Source organism: Poecile atricapillus, chromosome 15, assembly GCF_030490865.1.
Source record: "Poecile atricapillus isolate bPoeAtr1 chromosome 15, bPoeAtr1.hap1, whole genome shotgun sequence".
NCBI lineage: Eukaryota > Metazoa > Chordata > Aves > Passeriformes > Paridae > Poecile > Poecile atricapillus.
In genome coordinates this window covers 5046787-5068137 of record NC_081263.1, presented here as the reverse complement: position 1 = coordinate 5068137, position 21351 = coordinate 5046787, and the positions used below count along the sequence as shown (strand labels likewise).

Here is a 21351-nt window from a genome sequence, read left to right as displayed (position 1 = left end):
GGTCTCCTGGTGTGTCCTAGTCTAAAGATGCAATCTTGTCCAGTTCAGGCACAACATTTCGTGTGTATTATTTAGTTGTTGGATTTTAAGAGTCTGTGTTTGCCAGAAAAATCAAAGCAGTGGTTTGAGGAGTTAATCTATGTGTTGCTCTGTATTTATGTCCAGGTTTTTATCTGTAAAATGTCTTTCCCCCAGCAGCATATAAAGACCTGACGGTACGTGTGTCCTTGCAAGTCACACCACGGAGGGATTGTCCATGGGCAGGGAAGGATGGGAGAAAGCTGGGTTATCGCTGAGCTGCTTCCTTCCCTCTTAGGTGAGAAGGTAATTTCCCCAAAGTCATCCTTTCCGGGGAAAGTGGAAGTAAAATTTTCACTGCCCAAATGAAATGAGAACCCACAGCATACCTCGAGGAGAGCGAACTGGATTTGGTCAACTGTTTTGTTAATTAGTAATGGAGTTTTTCCTGTAGATAACCCGATCTATCGGTTAATGGAGTTTAACGTAGTAAAACAGCAGCGAGCCGCCGCGGGCAGCGCAGCCCCGCACACACAATGGGCACATTGTTCCCGGGGGATCCCGTCCCCGTTTATTGGGGAGGGGGCGGCATCACTTCACCCCGCTCGGCCTCCCCTGGCTGCGGCGGGGCCGGGGGTTCCCGGGGCGGCAAAGGGTTAATCGGGGCTGCCGCGGCCCCTCCCCGCAGCCGGGGCTGAAGTAGCGCGGCGGCGGCGGAGAGGGGCAGAGCCGAGCGGAGCCGGGGGGAGTGGAGCCGAGCCGAGCTGGGCTGAGCCAAGCCGAGCCAAGCAGAGCAGAGCCGGTGCCTCAGCGCTGCCCGGCCCCGCCGAGCGAAGATGGCGAGGGCGGCGGAGCGGGGCGGTGCGCGGCGGGCGCTGCTGCCCATGCTGCTCCTGCTGCTGCCCCTGCTGCTGCTGCCCGCCGCCGCCGCCCGGCCGCCCGCCTCCTTCCCCAGCGATGTGAACGGGCACAGCCTCCACCCGCCCTACTTCAACCTGGCCGAGGGCACCCGCATCTCCGCCACCGCCACCTGCGGCGAGGAGGCGGCGGGCGCCGGCAGCCGGCGCGCCGTGGAGGATCTGTACTGCAAGCTGGTGGGGGGCCCGGTGGCCGGGGGGGACCCCAACCAGACCATCCAGGTACGGCCGGGGCGGGGGAGGAGGGCACGGGCGGCTGGCAGGGGCTGCGCTGGGCTCCGAGCCCCGCGTTGTGGCCCGGTGCTCGGTGAGGGGACAGCGGGGCTGGGCGGGCAGGGCCCCGCTCCGCGCCTTTCCCCGCGCAGCCCCGGAGCCTCGGGCACAGCCGGCCCGGCAGCCGCGGCTGGGGCGGTGCTGGGGGCTCAGGGAGGGGAGGTCCCCGGGATCCCCCTGGCCAGGCCCGGAGCAGCCCCCCGGAGCAGCGGGGCCGGGGGACGCACGTGTTCGGTCTCTCCCCCAGCTTTGCTCGCATGAAACGCGGCTCGCTGCGTTCTCGGGGCATTTCTTTCTGAAGTTGTGGGTTCTTGGAGTTTGTAAAACCCCGGGCAAACCAGCACCCAAATTCCCTCTGGCAGTCAGGGAATCGTTACGGTAAATGGGAGAGTGATTACCTTGATGTGTCTTGAACTGATAATATTTACCGTGATGTGTTTTAACTCCGCGTTCCCCGTGTGTTCGGTGGGGCATTGGGATGAGCAGAGGGGAAGGTTACGAGGGTGGATTTTACAAGCGAATGTCAGGTGATTTACCCCAGGGGTCCCATTTTAAGCTGCCCAGAGGGAGCTTGCAGCCAGGAATGTAGACGGCAAAAGCTGCAGTGTAGTGTAACTGCTATGGCTCCCTTGAAGGGAGGAAAGAACAGCTGTAAACGGGCTTGTAAAACACCAGGTTTAGTTGCAGGAACTCCAGACCCAGTGTCCCCCCTGAGGGCAGCCCAAGCCGGGAAGAGCAGCTCCGATTTGAAATGATTTTGCAGAATGAAGCCGTGGAGCCACCCGCTGCTGCTCAGTGTTTCCTGCGTGCTGCTTCTGAGGGTTTTCTTCTGTGTTGCCACTCACCTGTTGCAGTGGAGCAGTGCTGTTGTCCCTGTTGTACACAACAACAAGGACGAGCAAAGGAAAACTGTCATTTTCTAGGACAGAGCCTTTCTTGGCCTTTTGGTGGCGGTGGCTTTGTTATAAGATCATCTCTGAAGCATTTTTCTCATTCTGGCCACATTCTCCTGAGTTAGTGCTGCACTAGGAATTTTCCAGCTATTGTGTGGTCGTGACATGGAATTTTGCTGTCTGTGTAGTATAAATGGTTGAAGATGTCACTGGATGGCAAAAACCTGACGTATCCTCCTCCGAGCTTTGCCACCTTTTAAAGTGATGTTTCACTTGGCTGCACTGTAAAATGGCATAACTCGAAGAAGCTTTGCTTGAAGTCCCAGTAGCAGGAGGCTCACAGGGACCTCGATGTAGGAATTGTGCCTCCAGTGAGGCAAAGGAGTAAGGAAAGGTGAAGAAGTAATTGCGACTCTGTGCTCTTGCAAACAAAATATGTGAATGATGTGCCAAGCAAAACTGGGAGGATAAGGCTGCTTGGAAAAGCTGGCAAATGTGGGTATGCATTTATCACTCCACACGTGTCCATCTGTGCTCTGGCCACCGTGCTAGCTCAGCATGACACGCAGCACTAAGGATGCTGGTGACTGAAATAAACCCTTCATGCTGTAGCAGCTCTGGGGGCAGCCCCAGCATCCCCCCACTGCCAAACACAGCTCCTGAGCTGTGGAATTCTGCAGCGACCCCCTCCTGTCCCCTGTGCAGCTCTGGCACAGGGGGGCTTTGATCTGAGCACCATTTGCCAGGCCAGCGGGCTTCGCTCTGTCTGAAAGCTTTAGAAAATTCCTTTTGTAGTGGCTCCTTTCCATGACCACAGGCAGCACCTAAAAGGGAGGGGAGGAAACAGGAGGCATCAGAGCAGAGGTCAGAGTTCCCAATTCATCCCCTTTAGGGGTCTTGGCACCACCCGGTGACTAAAGCAAGGAGGGAGGTGGGAGGGAAGTGTTCAATTTGAGCAGACAGAAACAACAATAATGAACTCCACATGCATGTCCTTACTGCCTGCGTGTCCCACCAGCCCAGAGTCCCTTCCCTCCTTCATTCACCTGCTCATGTGTGATGTGGCTGTGGCATAAGGAGTTTTCATCAGGAACACTGGAAAAATGCCACTTGGGACCCTCCAAGAGACATCCACATTCTGTGGTGGTGAAGGGACATTTGTTCGGTTAAAGACCTAGGATAAACATTAATACAATCATCTAATAAATTAGTTCAGTCAGTTCTTTGTTTCATGCTGGTTTAATTTGACATTGTAGAAGAATTCAGAAAAGGGAGTTCACTGACTTTTAAACATGATGGTCTTAAAATGTCAATAATCATTAAGTTTCCTGAAGTAATGCTGCCTTAAAGACACTCGCGGTGGTTTTGGCACAGCTTGTGGGAAGGCTGTAAACCTTTTCAAGGAGTTTCCTTTGCTTTATTCAGGGCTTTTTGGCAGAATGCTTCATTTCCAACTCTGGAGGGGGCTTTTCAGTCTGGAAGGATGTGAGGCACAGCAATGCTGAGGTGTGCTGAAAGGGACTTGCCTTGGAGGTTTGCTTCCCTTGTCAAAATCACTCCTCAGCGTGGGTCAGCCCTGCCTTAATGATAATGTCTTGAGGATGAGGCAGAAGAGGGATCATAGGTTTCTTTTTTTATGTGAGCTTTACTGGAGGTGCTTGTAACTGTCTGTCTTCCAGGACAGCTGACTCTGCCAAGGCACAGCCCTGTGCTGGTGCTCCCCATCCCACCCGTGTGCCTGGGGGCTGTTCCAAACCCAGCAGGGATGGTGCATTGCTCCTGAGGGTGGGGCAGGACTGCAGATGATGAATTCAGATTACGAGTGCAACAGTGAGGCAGGTTACTGGTTATTAATTTAAGCAATTATAGACCTTGGAATTTCAGAACATGCAACAAATTTGACTGATTTTGAGGCAGTGCTGCTTGTGCCTTCCTCTGAAGCCTGTCTTCGGCCCAGCCCTGAGTTCAGAGCTCTGCTTTGCAGCCTGAACTGCAGCCCTGAGCTATCCTTGCCTGAGCAGGTGGGCACTGACCAGAGCTCTGGCCCTCTCACTCTTCCAGGTGTTGATAACAGAGGAAATCTGAAACTGTTCCATCCCTGAATGTCTCAGAATTAAGTGACATTATCTTTTGGCATGCTGCAGTGTTGGTGACCATTTATCCTGGTGTGTCTTTATCCTGTGTCACATCTCTGGTGTGTGGCAGAAGGAATCTGGCTCAGCCCAGGGCTCTCAGTGACAATTGGTGCTGTATCTCTCTGTACCTGTCTCTTCTGTGCTTACATCTATGACAGTGTTGGATTTCAGTGGTTGAACTGTGGCTGAAAACACAGTTTTGGAACAAGTTGTTGTTGCCCACAGAAAAGACACATGGTGAGACAGCACCTGCTTAACTCTGTGTGAGCAGCTGATCCGAAGGGACTTTGTCTGAAAAAGTACTTTATACACCCCATTTCCTGCCCTTTTTACCTTATCCCCAGCAGCCCCATGCTCCCTGTGGCTTTCTGATAAATCAGGTGAGGGGAGCTGGTGTTGGGTCATGGCAGGGCCAGATAAATTGGGACAAAGCCACCTGTGTCCCCTGAGAGAGGTGCCAGCAGGGTGCCTGGCTTGTCTTTATGCTCAGGGGAAACTTCAAAGTTCCCACTGCCCTGAGCAGGATCAGGCCTTGCAGGTCTCTGGAAGCTGCCCCTCATTCAAACCTCCTCCTTATCTCTCCCTCTTTGCAGTTTGCTCTGGCAGTTTTATGTTCTCTGAGCTGCCCTGCAACTCCCTGCATGGCTGAAGTTCTTTCTTTGACCGTACCTTTGTAGTGTCCACGCCTCTACTGCTCTGGCAACCTGCGGGCTCTGCTGCTCGCAATTGCTTTTTAATTAAAATCCTCTTGCTGATGTCAGAACTTCCCTGTAGAGAACCTGACACGATGTGCCTGAGTTGCTCTAAAATACAAATAGCTGGAAATGATTCTGGTCAGGTTTAGGTCTGGCTCTAATGAAACAGCTAACGAGCAACTGGTGCATCAGAGAGGCTAATCCCAGTCTGAACAGCAAACCTGGTTCAGCTGTTGGTGTGTTCCCAGCCCAGCAGGCTGCCCAGGGAGGCACAACAGCAGCATTACAAATGTGGAGCAGCTGATAGGAATTTTTACTCCCCTCTTACTCAGCTTGACTGTCTCCCATCAATATGAACTTTGGGTTCAAAATGGTTTTTACATCTGTGGCAAGAATTTAAAGTATGAAAGCACTTTATTTTTTTGTTATTTATCCCCGTTTTGTAACCTTGCCTCACTTCCCCCCCCCAGCCTCAGTGTTGTGTGCTGTGCAGCAGAAATTTCCACACAACCTGTTGCACCGGTTCCCATTAGAGGTTTGAGCTGAAGAAAGAGTTGGGTCAGTTTTATCTGGTCTGCGCTCCCTCCTGGCTCAAAGCATGTCCAAACCAGCCTCGTGACCTCTCTGTACACTGAGGGCTCCCTGCATCAATGTCAGGGTTACCTGGATGGTTTCAGCTCCCCTTTTCTTGGGCCTTGTGCTTGCCCATCTCAATTTTCACATCTCTGGAGGAATTAATTTAAAAGTGTTCTTGTTCAGGATAATTTGTATTGCATAATGGCATGCGAGTAACAAAGCACGTGGTATGGGGAAATAATGCAGAGGAATCTGCTTCCTTTGCACTGAGATTCCTCCAGAGTTTGGAGCATCTGGAAAGCCACATGCTCTGCGGTGGCTCTGTCTTGCCTCAGCCCTTGTAGGGGCAGGAAGGGGATTGCCTGTCCTGAGATCTTCTTGTACCTGGTGTAATATTAACACTGGCTGCGGCTGGGACAGGCAAGGGCAGCATTCCTGCCTGGGGATAACTGCGCCTTTAAAAGGAAACTGCCTGTACCACAGCTCCCTTCCAGGCTGTTTGTAGCAGCAATTCAAGTGACACAACAGTGGCTCCACAAAACAATTTGCCAGTTTTCAAGGCGCTTTGCAGGTTTCTTTGAGCGTGGGTCAGATTTATTTGTCCATTAATGAGAGAGAAAGAATTGCTCCTAACAGCTCAGGGCTTTGTCTGATCCTGCTCAGGAGGTGCTGTTAAAGTTGCGGGGTTGTTTTCTCTGGCAGCGTGTCCATGGAGCTGACAAAACCCCCTGGGCCACAAAAGCGAGGCAGAGAAGTGATGGCAGTCCCTGGCCAGCTGACAGCTGGGGCTGTCCCTTTTTGGCCTTGCATCGAAGCATCATCAGCAAAAGAAACTTGGCTGCAAGACTAAGCTTGAAAATGCAGCTGAAAGAACCATACTGTGAAATGAATAGGTGGACAAGAAACAGATTGCAGGGAGTTGAGCAGAGGAGCTGCCAGTCTGAGTCCATAGAAGTGACTGAATGGCTCAGGTCAGGATCTCTGGGCTCTGCAGGGCTGGGTGGGTGTGAGTGGCAGCCTCAGCACAGGAGCTGCTGACCATGGAGTTTGAGCCACTGCTCTCCATTGCAGTGCAGCTTCACCCTCACATCCTCCTTCCTCTGCTTCTGGTAACCTTTGAGTCTGGGATTCTTTGTCAGTGTTCAGTGCATATCTGAAATTCAGAAGGGATGCTGCTCTGAGCAGCCCAAATTCTACACTGGGTGTTTGTGGGCTTTTTGAGCCTTTTCATGTACCTTTTTGAATCCGCACTTTAAATTGGTGCAAACAAAACTTTCTGTATCTTGATTTGCATTAGCAGGCTTACACCCTGTATTTTTTGAATTGCTGTGATACCTGACTGCTTTGTACCACATTTTACTGGCCAGAGTTAAACGTTGGTTTTGTACTTTCCTCCAGGGCCAGTACTGCGACATCTGCTCCTCTGCAGACAGCAACAAGGCCCACCCCATCACAAATGCCATCGATGGGACAGAGCGCTGGTGGCAGAGCCCCCCTCTTTCCCGGGGGCTGGAGTTCAACCAGGTCAACGTCACCCTGGACCTTGGACAGGTAACACAAATCCTTTCTTCGTCGTGTTGTAGATCATGCTGGTGAGGAACTGCTGCTCTGCTTCTAAAGTCCTTTAGTGAACCTTGCTGGAAGTGTGGAACAAAATTCACTCATTTAATGATAGGGCAGGAGGCTTTGCTTAAAATAGGGAAGGGAAAACCTCTTGCCTGTTTGTAATATTAACTACATTGTGTTCTTTGTTGTTGCTATTTAGATCTTCCCTAAGAGTTGAGTCTTGTGGAAACTCACCACATTAGTTAAGGCCTCACCCCAAAATAGAAAATACAGCCCTGGGAAATTCAAGGTTGCTCTCTAAAACTTTCAACTGGTTTGTTTAAAACTCTTTAAAATAAAAACAGCAATTCTGTGCTAAAGGTCTTCGTGTAAAAGACAAAGGGTGACAATGGATGTTTGGTCTCTAATGGTGGCAAGTCAAGGGAATTACCATTGTAATAGCAGAAATGGTAACCAGCCCCCTCTCTGCCACCTCCTCTGCTGCTCCTGTTCATCTGCAAAATGTCCCTCTGGAAGTGGAGTGTTCTCTCAGACTTTTCTCAGCTTAGAGGGGAGCAGCAGCAAAGATGTCCTGGCTGGAGCTGTGCATGCAGGAGGGCATTGCAAACCCAGAGAGCTGTGGGATGTGGCTCTGCTCTGTGGTATGAACTGCTGCTCCAGCTGTTGGGTGGGGGAGCTCCTCAATCCTTGGGACAAGGGATGTGTGAGGCCTCTGCTCCCTGGCAGCCTTAACCCTTGTCATTCAGGGTTTGGGACATTTGCTCTGTTAGGCTTCAGCAGCTATCTACTGAAGGGTCCCCATGAACAGGTAGGGATGGGCTCTCACCTCCCAAGAGATGCTTCCCCAAACTCTGCTACAAGTCCTGCAGCCCCAAAGTTTGGCTGGGAAGTCTGTGGGATGGATCAGTTTTGGAGCTGTGGGTAGCTCACCTCCTCTCCAGGAAACCTGTTTGTTGTCAGCAGCCTTTTGGGGGCTGAGTCACGGCCCCTTTGGGTCTTTGCTTTGCTTTGCAGGGATTTTAAGATTTTTTTGGGTACCGAAACTTTACAGTGACTTCACAAGTGTATCTTTCACTCTCTCTGCTAGAGTAAAGGCTCATTTGTCGCTGCAATTTGCAAGGTGACTGACTCCAAATTTACAGCCAGGCTGTATAGATGATGATACCCTTCAGTTAGATGCCTCAAACACACATTTCAGTCCCCAGGACTGGCTCTGATCTGTTCCCTACCTTGCTGTACGATGCTGTAGCACTCGTTTGGAGTCTGCCAAACACCCTTCATAGATTTGTTCTCTCCACGAGTGCCAGCTGTCTGAAGCTGTGCTGTACCAGCAGCAGGGAAATATCTGCTACTGCTCAGGGCACAAGAGCTGTGTGGGCAAAGCCTCTCAGGGCTGCACACGGGGAGCTGAGCCCTCACCAGCGTAGGTGGCACCTGCTGTGTCTCTTAGAAACATTCCAGCTGGCAGGGATGTGCTGGTGGGTGGATTGCTTTGCACTCACTCCCCCTGTGACCAAGGGCCAGCCTGCAATGTGGCTTCTCTGGAGAGGGATTTTTCAAAGATCAGCTTTCCTTGGGAGCTTCTCCTCCTCTTTGTCATTCTCTGTGGCAACTTTCTGGCTTTAGGCCAGAGCTAACCCAGCTGCACTGTGTGCCTGCAAGCTGCTGAGTTTGGCTCACCTGGGGACTTGCAGCATTCAGAGCTGCTGTGCTGGGAGCCAGAGCCTGCAATAACTGGGGAGGACTTCAGTTAAAACTGAGCTGGTCTACACTGACCTTCTCCCTTCTGGGTCTGTTTGCCCTCAGTACCCAGAGAGGTGGGATTGCACTGTCATTTCTGCAGGATTGGTACCAGAATTTGCATTCTGTGTGGTGCTGGTGGCACATGCTTCACCTGGTGTGGATTTTCTCTGGGCTCACAGACCCTCTGCTTCCCTGTCACCTTTGCAATACATCATAAGCCCAGCTGGTCCTGAGAGCAGCACAAACCTAAATCTTCAGCTGGTTTTAGTGGCTTCCCCTTTATACATGGCCTTAGTGCATGTAATTGCTATAATAACCTGTTTATGCTCCTAGTGAGAGTCAGTTCTTTGCTTTTAACTCCTTTGTTTTGGTAGGCTGGGCAATAGAAACGTTAAATGTTAGAGAATCGCTAATTTCCTCCTTTTGAAGTTGACTCTGGTTGAAAGGATAGAAGAGAGAGAAATTCTCAGGACCCAATGTGGTCAGCAGGGCAAGTGTGGGATCAGGCCAGTGTACCTGGCAGCCAGGCTTCTCAAATTCCTTGGATACCAGGGAAAATTGCACAGGTAGCAACACCCTCACAGGCATGCCTGACAGCAGGGCTATTTTTTTTGCCTGGCAAACAAGGGCTCTCCTTGCTCTGTGTATCAGTCTAGAGAGCTCTTGCACCAATTAAGGTTTAATTTAAGGGACTCGTAGCCACTGAAAGCTTTTGTCCTGAAGTGTGCTGGTGGCACTGGGGGCACACAGGGGCTGGCACAGGGGGTTGTGGTGTCAGCCCCTTTCTTTGCTGCAGCGCTTCCCTGCTGGCTCTGTCCCTCTCCAGCAGTAAGTGCTTAATTACCAGCTGGAATCGCGTTTCCCCAGCGTTTGGCCAGGCTGTGGCAACTGGAAGAGGGTCAGTTAATTAAGCAGCCTGTTGGTCTTTGCTTTTTGCTGGCTGGGAGCTTGCTCTCCTCAGAGGAGTGTTAAAATCCTGTGGGAAGGAGAGAAGGAGGAATATTCACAGCCAGCAAATAAGTTCCAGAGCGGCTTGGGCTGGCCACCCAGCTGGTGTGAGGATTTTAAACACTCTCCTCACGTCATAGTGCCAGCAGCAGCCTAATCTTAATGGCTTCATCAGCAGGGCAGATCAGGGCTCCCACCATGGCTTGGGAAGGGGCTGTGTCCAGCTATTATGGGAATTGCTCCTGCTGGTACCTTGCCTGTTCCTGCCTCCTTGGGGAGGAGGGATTTTTCTTTTCAGAATTGGTGGGAGAGAAGGGCTGCAAGAGGAGGAAAATTCAGTTGAAGGTTCCGTATTAGACCCAGGTCTGAGTGCCAGAAATGACAGACATCTTCACGGAGGAAAGTTAAATGGATTTTAGGAGATGCTGAGGAGTATGGAGAGGGAATATCTTTCTCCTTGCTCTTAATCATGACCTTGTGCTTAGTATATTTAGGGTGAATGGCTGGGCCACTGCATGAATTAGGTGTAAAATGCATCATGGTGCCAAATAAAGCCCAGCTCAGGTTTTGGAAAGTAGAGCTGCGGGTGCTGTGTGCTGGGAGGACACTCCAACAGTGATTGACAACTGCTGTTGCTGGACAGTCTGGACTTGCCAAAATCCCAAAAAAATGGTTTTCTGACCTGGCTTGGAGGGCAAAGGTCCATGTTGTGGTGGAGGCTCTTAAACCTGCCCCACTGCTGCTCAGCTCCAGGCTCTTTCCTCTCCTGCCTCCAGGCCAGCTGGAAATGGGAACGTGCCTCTGCTGCAGAGGGACAGGACACCATGACTCACCATGGCAATTGTCCCCTGTGATTAAGTGCCACACTGGGTGGAGGGGGAGGAAGGGGTGTGATGGAAGATTCTTCCCCCCCCCCCCCCCCCCATCCCCAAAAAAGGTCGTTTGAGTCAGAACTGACAAGGTTTAAAGAAACATGAATGGCTGGATCTCTGCCAGAGCCTGACATCTTCCTTGCATGAAGGTGAACCCAGGCCAGCCCTTCCTTGAGATGTTTATGGATAGTTGGTGCTTTATGATAAACTCTGGGGGAGGAATGCTTGCAGTCATGCAAGAGCAGGAGCTTCGTGCCAGTGCTTGCTTGAGGTTAATTACTGCAGTGAGAGGGTGGCTGGGGAGCAGCCCCCATCTCCCCCTGCCGTGTCTGCTGGCCCTGTGACACCAGAGAACATCAGGATTTCAGACAGAAGCTTTGCAGAGAGTTTTGATTGATACCCCAAAGGTATTTAGTTGGGCAGTGCCTGACAGAAACACCAATATCCATTCACTTCTCCTGAGGGGAGAAGAGAAACCTCCTCCTTTGGAGACCTTCAGAACTCCTTCAAATGCAGTTCCCTTTGGGCTTAGAAGGAGGAAAAGAAAAAGTTGCATTCATTGGTAATTCACAGAGATGGGAAGGAAATGAAAGGAATTGTGAGCCAGGCTCCCAGGCCAGTGGGAAAATGTGTTTTGTAGTCACTGTGGGATGTCTCAGCAAGGGAGTAGATGGATAACTGGGTGCTTTGAGAAGCAGCTCTTGAGTTTTCTACTAATTACAGTGGGATCTGCCACAGCTGCCACTTCTTGTGGCCTCTCAACTGATGAACTTGTGCTTACCAGGTTCTTCCATCTCCAAAGTTAAAGGTGTTGAAAGACAAAACACATGAGGTGCTTCAGCCCTTGGCCACCAGGCTGCTGGACTTTGAGTGTGAAACTCAGCTCAAAAGGAACTGGCTGTTTTTCCTGTGGTGGATTTTCAGGGCATAAACCTACTTCCTTTCCCTTTTGCACTGCAAATGTGGCCCCTCAGGACCAGCTTTGCACGATGGTTTGATGTGCAGGATGCCTACAAATGTGCAGGTGGAGCTAAATGTCTGATTTGCACGAACAGCTTGTTGCATGATCTGTATTCCTGTTAATGAGTATTAAATTCTTACTCATCTTTGGCAGATCTGGACTGGGTTAGATCTGGCCTAATGCTAAAGGAACACCACTGACCTACAGTCTAGTACCTTGTGTGTCACAACACTGAAATTTTCTTTCACCTCAGTTTCTCACCTCCCATTTATTTTCATTTAGTTGAAATAGTAATGGAAGCTGCTGGTGGAGGTCTTCAGGAGCCCTCTTTGGAAGGCAGGTAGAAGGAAATCCCTGCAAATTGATGGGCTTGAGGCTCACCTCCCTGTTCCCAGCAAAAGCCTTCAATGTGAAGATGAATCTGATTTTTATTCCCTGGCTTAATTAATTAAAAAATCCCTCTTGAGGGAGTCAACTCATGAAGTCCCAAGAGAGCACTCAGGATTCTTCATGAATAAAGATTATATCCTAGAGGCTGCTTTTCCTAGGCTTGATGTGGGATAGGGATGATGGTCAGCCAAGCATTTTCAGCTGAAAACCATGTAAATTTCTCCCTTTTTTCACTTTGTTCCTTTTGTAACTTCATTTCCGTTGCTGTGGGAGTCCTTACAGCCTCAGGGTGATGAAGCTGCTGCTCACATTTCCCTCAAGGGCACTCTTGTTCATTCTTGCTGTACAAGGGAAAGCTGAGCTGAGTCTCTTCTTTTCCTTCCCCTCACTTGGGATATCTCCTGCAGCATTTCCCCCAGCACACATCCCTGGAAAATGCACAGTGTCCATTTCTCTTGGGGCCACAGGCAGCATTACCTGCCTGGTGTGTTTTTCATGGAGCATTGAAGAATGGGTGAGGATTTAAGATTTTTTTTTTTATTTTTTTTAACTTTTCCTAACTCTTCTTATTGCTGAGGAGTAACTATTTGGTAGTTATTCCTACTTAGTCTTCACTGTGCTGGGGCACCACTGTGGGAAAGGGGTAGGAGAGCTTAGTGACATTTATTGTGAGCTTTTGCACCTTAAATAAAGGGCTGGGGCGTAAAATCTCTAACAAAGACGTTCTTTCTTCAAATTGTTCTCTGGCTGTTGGAGCAAAAAGCAGCATTAAAAATAAAGCACGTTAAGTAGGCTGAGCGTAAGTATTTCTTACTTTCAACAGCTGAGCCTGTGGTCTCTTCTCCTGTGTAGAGTCCTCTCCAATTGCCATAAAATCCTTCAAAAGTGGATCAGGGTCTTTGTTTTTAGGCTTCAGAGCTGTAGTTCCCTGATCTGAGATGGTCTGTGGCTCACGTTTAAGTGCAGAACGTGTGCTGTCCTTTGCCATGGATGTGGAATGGAAGCAGGGTGTGTATTTGTAGTGCTTCTTCTGGGAAAGGCAGAAAAGGTGTGACAGGGAGAGCGTGCAGCACTGGGAGCTGGCAACAAGCCCAAGTGGATGGATCTTCTCTCCCAGTTTATTTCACACTTTATTGTTTAAATTAAGTTGGCTGTGAAGTCTCTTCTGTTTTCTTCAAAGCTGAGGTTCCCCTGACCTGGACCAGCAGCTATTTAATTTTTTTTTATTTTATTTATTTTTTTTGTGCTGATAAAATGAGATTTTTGCTTTCACTTAGCATAGAAAGGTCGAGAAGGGCCATCTGCCAGCTCCCACCAGATTCCTGGCTCCAAGGGCTGTGTGGGAGCCGCTCAGGTGAACGGGAAGGGAGTGTCTGGTTGTTAATCAAGTGGGGATCTGTCTCCTCTGGCAGCATGAGCAGACCCATCCTCTCCTTTTCAAACAGCCTTGCCAAACTGGATGCCAAGCTCCAGGATCCACAGCAGCCAAGGCTGAAACTTCTTTCCTCTTCGTTGCTGCTGCTCTTGGTTGCTGTTAAGGGAAAGGATGTGCAGAACACTGGTATAGGTAAATCACGGGTGACACATGAATTTTAATTGTATGTTATGTTTATTCAAGTCGTGAACCAGCACTGCTTAAAATCAGTCTTCCAGGGCTGCAATGAGTAGAAAGGATTTCACTTGTAACATCTGAACTCTCAGCAGACCTGCCTTGCCTCACGTTGGCTGTGAGCACAGGGAAGAGCAGGGGAGCAGGAGGCTCTGGGCAGGATGCTCAGCGTTGTGGCACCTTTTGTGGCCTCGAGGAGGTTGTTCCTGCCTGTCCTTCGCATCTCGTACAAATGACCCTTGTGCTTCAACAGCTTAATCTTCCCAGAGGCTGTGCTTGCTCTGCCTAGACCTGAACCAGGTGTTAAAATAAGCCTCAGCCTCCCCCCCTAGAACAGCTCCAGGTAATGACTGATGAAAGGATAATTACTGGTTCTGAGAAATGCATGCAAGATTTCCACTTTAGTTTCTCCCTAGGTGTTGTTGCCTATTTATAACGTTGGTGTGATGAGAAACAAAGAGGCTGATGGTGAGGTCTCCTGCCGTGGAGCTTCTTATTTCCTCCAGGCTGGCCTTTCCTTCTCAACTCCCTGGGATTCTTCAAAGATTAGGAGAGAGCCTCGGGGTGAGCGTGGGCTGGGGAGAGGTCAGGCTGGAGTAGGGGAGGCTTTAGTTTATAATGAATAGCTGGAAGGCAGGCCTGGTAATTTCTTGCTGTTCTCCTGGGAAGTGTCTGCTTGGCTGGGCTGGAGAACAAGAGCGTGCCTTGACTGGGCTGTGTGTGAGTACACGTGCTCCAGGGTCAGCTCTGTCCGGGCCGTGCGTGGCTGTACCAGGCGAGTTAAAACAGAGTGGGACTGCCTGGGTCAGACCCCTGTTTGTGTTGTGTTTTCCTCCCTCAGAGAGATGTTACAGGCAGCTTTTTGGGAGGTGGAAGCAGAGAGGTTCACAGCTCTGACGCAGAGCATGCTGGCATCCCTTAAGTGGTTTAGCATTTTCTGTGCTTTGGTTTGTCCCACCTGCACAATGGGAATACTGAATTTCACCTCCATCGTTTTCTGTGCACAGCATGTATGCAGGAGCCTTTGCAGCACCAGATCAGTGAGTACAAAATCTGGTGCAGAATGATTTCTTAAGTCAAGCTCTTGGCTTGGCTCTGTGCAGCCCTTCTCCTCTGTCTGTCACTTCTTCAGCAAGTGAGAGCATCCCTCAGCTGTGTGGGTGCTCATCTGTCCACAAACTCATGTCCTGCACACAGCTCGAGCGCTGAAGCTGCTGAAGCCAAGGGCTGTGAGCCTGGAGTCCCTGCTTTGTGTGGGACAGAGACAGGCTCATCCTGTGGCATTGCCAGTTTAGCTCTTGACACTTGTCCTGGTCAGGATGAGAAGCCCCTCCAGTGAGCTCTTCCTGCTTCCTGGGGCACATTCCAGGAGCAGTCCTTGCCCTCTGCAGCTCCAGCACAGCTATGTCCTGGCTCAGATCCACAGGGCTGGCAGGGAGGATGCTAAATACACTTTTGATCATCTGCCTAGTCAGCTTCTCTGCTCTTTCAAGCCTGTTCTAGCCCCTTGCACCTTTCTTTTGATGCCTTACCAAGCCTGGCTCAGCCCTGCATTCATCTCTGCCTTATCCTTTTATTGTAGTCATAAATGTGGGCCTTCAGGCTGTGCCCAGCCTTGATCCTCAGTCGTTTCCTGTTTTCTGGACTCAGTGCTCTTCAAATTCCAGACCTCCCCTCCTATGTGTAATGCCAAGCAGGGCAATAAATAGTACACTGCTTCCCGTTTGATAGAAATAAAAACTGAGATCAGTAGGAAGACACAAGAGGAAGGCAGATGCCTGGTGTTCCTGGGTGGAAGAGTCTTCCTAAATGCTTTAAGAGCAGACTTCAGATCAGTGGCAGTTGATTAGAGAAATGTGGCCTATTCACAGACCTGGTAACTGAGGTTTTGCTTCTGGAGGTTAGAGAGAGGGGAATGAGTCATACTGGGAGATCCAGGGAGGAAGAGGACAAAGACAAAGCCTTGAGGGTGACACATGGATGACTCTGCACAGGGCAAGGACTGAGCTGTGGTTTGGGACTTCTCTGGTCACCAGAGACTCTGACAAGAATGAGAGGAATGACGTTTTGTTCCCCACAGAAGGACTTGCCAAGCATAACTATAAAATGCCTTTGTTAGCATAAGGTCACTGCTAATGGAAGGTGGGTCTGGATGGTGCCAGCTCCTGTTTGTGCAGTGTAGGAAAGCACATCAGCTGTTTCCTGCAGGCACCCCAACCTGGCCCCAGGGGCTGGCAAGGCAGCCAGAGAGAGGCAGGGAGAGGATGAGCAGGTAACAGGGCTGGCAATTGATGCTGCACCATGTCTTGCCAGGACTTGTCAGTCAGAGCTCCCAGGGAACAGTGATAGTTTGACATTCTGGTCCTTCCCTCTGTCAAACAGCAAAACATTCATGGGAGATGATGTGGCAGAAAGCACCATGCCTCTTGTTCCCAGCCACATCTACCTGGAGAAGCTGGGGTTCAGCCAGCAGGGTTACACCAGCTGAGCTCCTCTGTTGCATGGTCTACATGGTTATGTGGCACTTAGAACAGTTTCCCTTAGAAGAAGTTGCCTTTATCTTAGAAGATTTGCATATTGTGTTTTTTTCTATGAGGCTGCGTGCTGTAAACTGTGTCTTTGATGGAGCAGATTCCCTGGCAGGGCTTGTGTTTGTAACTTGCTCTAGTTGGTGTGCTCTGCCTGAGAATCACTTTGCATCTTCTGCTGGGCATCCTGAGTCCTGCCAGTGATTGTTTGTGTAACCCATGCAGGGACAAGCAAACAGCCAAACTGAGAACTGCCACAATTTTTGTTTTAGTTTCCTTCTTTCTCTGCCTGCTTTGATACAGAGCTCTCTCTCACACACACATACTCAGCTGAGCTCTATTTATGGGTTCCTGCAAATTCCCATCACTGTGGATTGGAGCATGCCCTGTGCCTAAAATCCAGCTGGCATGCTGCTGTAGGCATCTCTTGGATCTAGTTAAATGTGCATATTGCCAAACCCTGATAGGAAGAGGGAAAGAATGGCTTTCTGGTATTTGCACATAGCTGCAAACTGTAAACACAGACTCATGACTGCAAACAGAAATCTGTATCGCTGGCTTCATCGTGACTTCACTGTTGTTGTCCTGGCTGTTTGCTAAAGCTGTTCCTTAATCCTATTCCAGGCTTTTGCAAAGTCTGCATCCACCCAAACTCAGTGGGCACAAAGATTTTGGCTGGACTCCAGGAAGGGGTTTGGTTATTTCTTTCTCTACCAGTGTCATTTTCTGCCATGGAGTAGGCTTGCTTCAAGTTTCTGTAAATGGGGCTGGAAATACAAGGGGGTCTTGGGGTGGGTTGTGAGGACAAACTCGGTGTTCTCGTGAGCCTTGTAGGTCTGAACAGCGGCAAGAACTCCACACAAGCACTGTAGCTGCAGATCTGTGCTGGTGTTAGCAGTGCTGTAGGGAATGTTAATCCTGCTGTGACCCTGGTACGTGCTGCTGTTGGGTCAGCTCACCCGGCTATGAATGGCAGTGTCATGGTGGGGAAACCTGCTGACAAATGCTAACGTGGTGCACGGCTGGGATGCACATTTTTAGAAGAATAAAGCTGATTACATGTGTAGTGTTTGGCGTTGTTGAAATCTGCTAACGACCCGGCTTTAAAAACCCAGCGCTGTCAAGGCTTGCGGGAGCCACGCAGAGGAATTACAGAAAGGCAGTGCTGCCTGAAGCTGAGGTTGGTGCAGGGACCTAATACAAGATACAAGGGACACTCTGCCTCTTGGAGCTCAGTCATCTTGGTACATGTGGGATCTGGAGCCTGACAGAGGCTTTCCAAAACCACTTGGCCCTGGAAATGGTGAACTACAAGGAAAGACAGGCTTTTGCCACCTCTAAGAACTGGGTTCAGAACCAGACAGAAATAAGGTGTCTGAACCTGAGCATCCATACACCATTTCAAATCCAAGGGAGGGAGGATTTAAATACACACCTTTTGGGTGCTGGGGAGCTTGGGGTTCCTGGGGCTTGTGTGAGTCATTAATCATTGGCACTTGGCCATTTAAAATGAAAAGCCTTTCAGGGGCTTTGATGGCAAGCTGAGATCTCTTACATTGTGCCAGTTTTTAGCTAATTCATCCTCTTCTGTTTCCTCCCCCTCCTCACCCTTCCCATGCGCGCAGGTTTGTGACAGGATATCCACTTCATCCAAGGGAATTGGGGGAAATACTTTCTTGTAGTGTGGCCTGCTGCCAAGGTTGCTTTGTTCTCCTTGTCGCTGAGAGAACAGCCCAAGGAAACCCTTGGATCTGAAGCTGGCATGCGACTTAGAGTGGATTTCCTGCAGCTCTGGAAGTGAAGTCTATGACGTGTGGTTATTTGTTGTTGTTTTTTTTAAATCCCATAAATGCAAGAAAAAAGAGGACTTGGGTAGGTTACAGGCTGGGTCTGAAATCCTCTCTTTGATGGGAAATTGCTGTGTCACAGACATACAAGTTGTGCCTTGTCAAGGTTAAAATCAGTCTTGGGGTTTTTTTTAGTTGAATTAAGAGCTGAGATGCAACAGGCCTGGGGTTTTCAGAAGAATTCAGTTTGTGGTGAAGATGCTGGTTGACCATTCACCATTCAGTGTTTTGTAGCTAGAGGCTCTGCTTAGTGATTCCCAAGTGCTCCATGAAGGCATAAGTAATTTTTGTCACAAATTCAGAGCTGTATTGATAATGGCAAGGAAAGTAGTGAAGTGTGTGGGACTTAACTCCTTGCTGTGGCCAGAGCAATGATGGTCAGGGTCCTGGGGTGTTGTATAGAGAGGGTGAGACAGCTTTTCCTTGCTGTGGTGGGCTGACACCTGGGCTTCTGCTCTAACACCTTGCTCTCCACTGTGCCCTGTGGGACACAAGATTTGGCTCCTGTTTGTCATAGCAGATCAGGTGGCATTTATCCATGTACACACTGTGTTTTGGTGAGATCCTACCCAGGATCCCCCAGAAAACTGGGAATGTCACAGAGATCTAATTCACTGTTGGCCACAGAAGAAGCAGATGCTGTTTCAAGTCTCATCCAAAGCACAAAATCCTATTTGTATCCTATGGAAGGGTATTGAGTGTTTCTTTATTTCAGCCCATGATTTAGCCGAGGGCTTCCTGAACAAACTTTGCAAATCAGCAAGGCTTTGGCAGTACTGAAAAGGGTCTTACTATAGCTCTTTTATAGTATTTTTTTAAATTTTATTTTTAGTGCTGCAGAGCCTGGGATGTCTGGATGGAGCAGGTCCCAGATTTGTACAGCTCCTAGCACGCTCTGGAGAGCCCGTCCCAACAAGCTTGTGGTCCTGACTGATGGAGCTGTGCTTGTAAAGCTCTGGGTGTAAAAACCAGCCTGCAAGCTGTCTAAAGCACAGACAAGTATTCTTTTGTCTGGCTTCTCCCTTTTAATTCTAAACTGGCCCAGGAACTCCTCTAAGAATATTTAAATACCTTGTGCAGTGAACCTGTATTGATCTTACTTGCAACAAGTCAAACAACCCATAGAACATACAGTTGGGAACATTTGTTTGCTCTGGATGGTAGGAATGTCCTCTTGAAAATGTGCTGTGCTTTGGTAAGAATGAATAGAGGGATTTTCCACCCCCTCTCCAGGTTTCTGAAGGCCAAAGTCTTGAAACGGCTTGGAAAGGCTGCTGAAGGTGCTGATAAGATACGCAGCAAACGTGCTTGAGAGCCTAATGTAGGAACAGAAATGTCTGAGCTGTTTGCTTTCCCCTTAACAGTGTGAAAAATTAGTGTGTCTTATTAAGGAGCCTGGGGAGTTGTGTGCTCAGAGGAAGGGCTGTGCTGAGCTATTACTCCTGGCCTGTGTTATCCCTGGGGCTGGCAGCTGAAATGCTTGATTTGGAGTTACTTGGTTTGGGTAGGAGAGCAGAGCTCATTTGGACCCTGCAGAGCCCCAGTTGTTGCAGTTTTGTTTTTAGCAGGCTCCCTCTGGCTCTGAGCTTGCTGCAGAGATGGGATTGCCTCTTGATTCAGCAAGCCCTGTGTTTGGAGATTTTTCTATCCAGTTTATCCTTTATTTTCTTCCCCCACCACCTCATAGTTCATGTATTTCATTGCTGAAGGAAGCTCTCCAGCAGTTCTGGTAGCAGGTCTGTGCACCTGCTAGAAGAGTGTGCTGGGAGCTTTTGGTGAGGCTGGGCTCACACACTGTCAGCCAGGTCAGGGGGAGGATGCTGCTGTACCCTCTGTACTTTATACCAGTTCTGCTTTTTGCCTGAAATGTGTGAGTGCCCACTCTGGGCTGCTCTAACATCCACAAGACATCTGCAGATGCCAGAAGAGCTACTTCCTTGAAGGCCAGTTGGGCATATTTCATCAGGATGTGGTGCCATGAGAATGACAATGCTTATTTTATTTTATTGCTTTATTTTATTGCTTAAAAACTTGGTTTTTAGCCTCCAAAGTCAGACACACCTGTGCTGTACCCCTGCCCTGGACACGTGCCATCCCATATACCTGCGCTTCTTTCAGCAGTGGTCTTTATTTCAGTGGTGTGTGCCTACTCACCCAGACCTCTTATCTCTGCTCAATCAGAGCTTTCTTAAGCTTTTGTGTTTTCTGTAGCACTCCCCTTATCTCTGTTCCTCCCAGGGCTGGGCAGTGGGAGCAGGGAACCAGGAGGGGCTGAGCAAGCTGTAAATGTCTGTTTGCCCTGCAGTGATGCTGTGTGGCTTTACAGCAGCCGGCAAGACTGAGAGCACCTGTGGGACAGTTGGGTTTCCTCAAATTGCTGGGCAGTTGGAGGTTCTGCAAGGTGATTTTTTAAGGTCTGAGGCAGTGGGATTTGTAGTGTGTTAATGCAGTCCAAAATTGCAGTTTCTGGTGTGGTTTGCAAGTAACAGAAAAAGACTGAAAATTTTCTTGCAGGTGTGTCTGTGGTATTGTCACTGCTCTCTGTTCCCTCGTCCTTCTTCACAACCATCAGAATAAGGGTATTGTGAAATCCTGTGGGAATTTGCCATCCCCAGGGAAGGGCAGCAGCTGCACAGCTCACCCCACCTTTACCCAGGTCTGTAGCCAGAGGTGCAGGTTTGGGCCATGACACCAGGCTGCATCTGCAGGGGCTGTTTTGGGGGAAACCTGTGCAATGTGAGTACACCTGGATGAGGCATGAATGCCTGCTGTGGTGCAAGCAGCTGCAGATGTGGACATCCATATCCTTGGGATAATGTCTGGACAGTTGTATGGCACTGTCAGTTTTGTGTTTGTAAGGCATCTGACCTTTCTTTTGCTAAGGCTTTCAACAAGTCAATTTACAGTCTTGGGAGGGACCACCCTGAGCAGGGTTTTGTGGCCAGGGAGAAGGAAGGGAGGGAACTCTTCAAAGAGCAGAGGAGACAAAATTACTCCCATGGCCTGTATATTGATTTCATGAAGCATGAGGCTCGGAGGCAGATGCCAGTCTGCTTTGCAGTGATCGTGGCAGAATGTGACCCGTGTCCCTCAGCAGCAGAGGAATGGAGGCGATCACGTTTCCCCAGGCAGATCCAATTTCTGGAGCTGGGAGGGTGATGTACCCTGTGCCTGGGAGCGAGGCAGGGAGGCATGGCAGGGGAGGCTTTGGCTGTGCCTGGTAGACACACAGCTAATGCAAACACCCACCTCAGCAGCTCTGGAGACGAGTGCCAGACTGGATTGCTTGTAGCTATGCTGTTTGCATGAATGGCTTTGCCTCCCCGCCTTTGAAGATGATGATTCTCTTTTGAAAACAGGAGATCAAGAATCTGTTCTCA

General features: G+C 49.7%; 1 protein-coding gene across 1 annotated transcript in view; it reads left to right on the top strand.

The window, feature by feature from the left end:
* Positions 1-762: 762 nt before the first annotated feature.
* The window catches only part of LAMA5 (laminin subunit alpha 5), an 85749-nt gene continuing 65160 nt past the window's right edge, over positions 763-21351 (top strand). The window contains exons 1-2 of the mRNA XM_058850337.1: positions 763-1157; positions 6906-7058. Coding sequence (XP_058706320.1) covers positions 855-1157; positions 6906-7058 — 456 coding nt within the window. The 5' untranslated portion in view covers positions 763-854. The remainder of the gene's footprint in view (positions 1158-6905; positions 7059-21351) is intronic.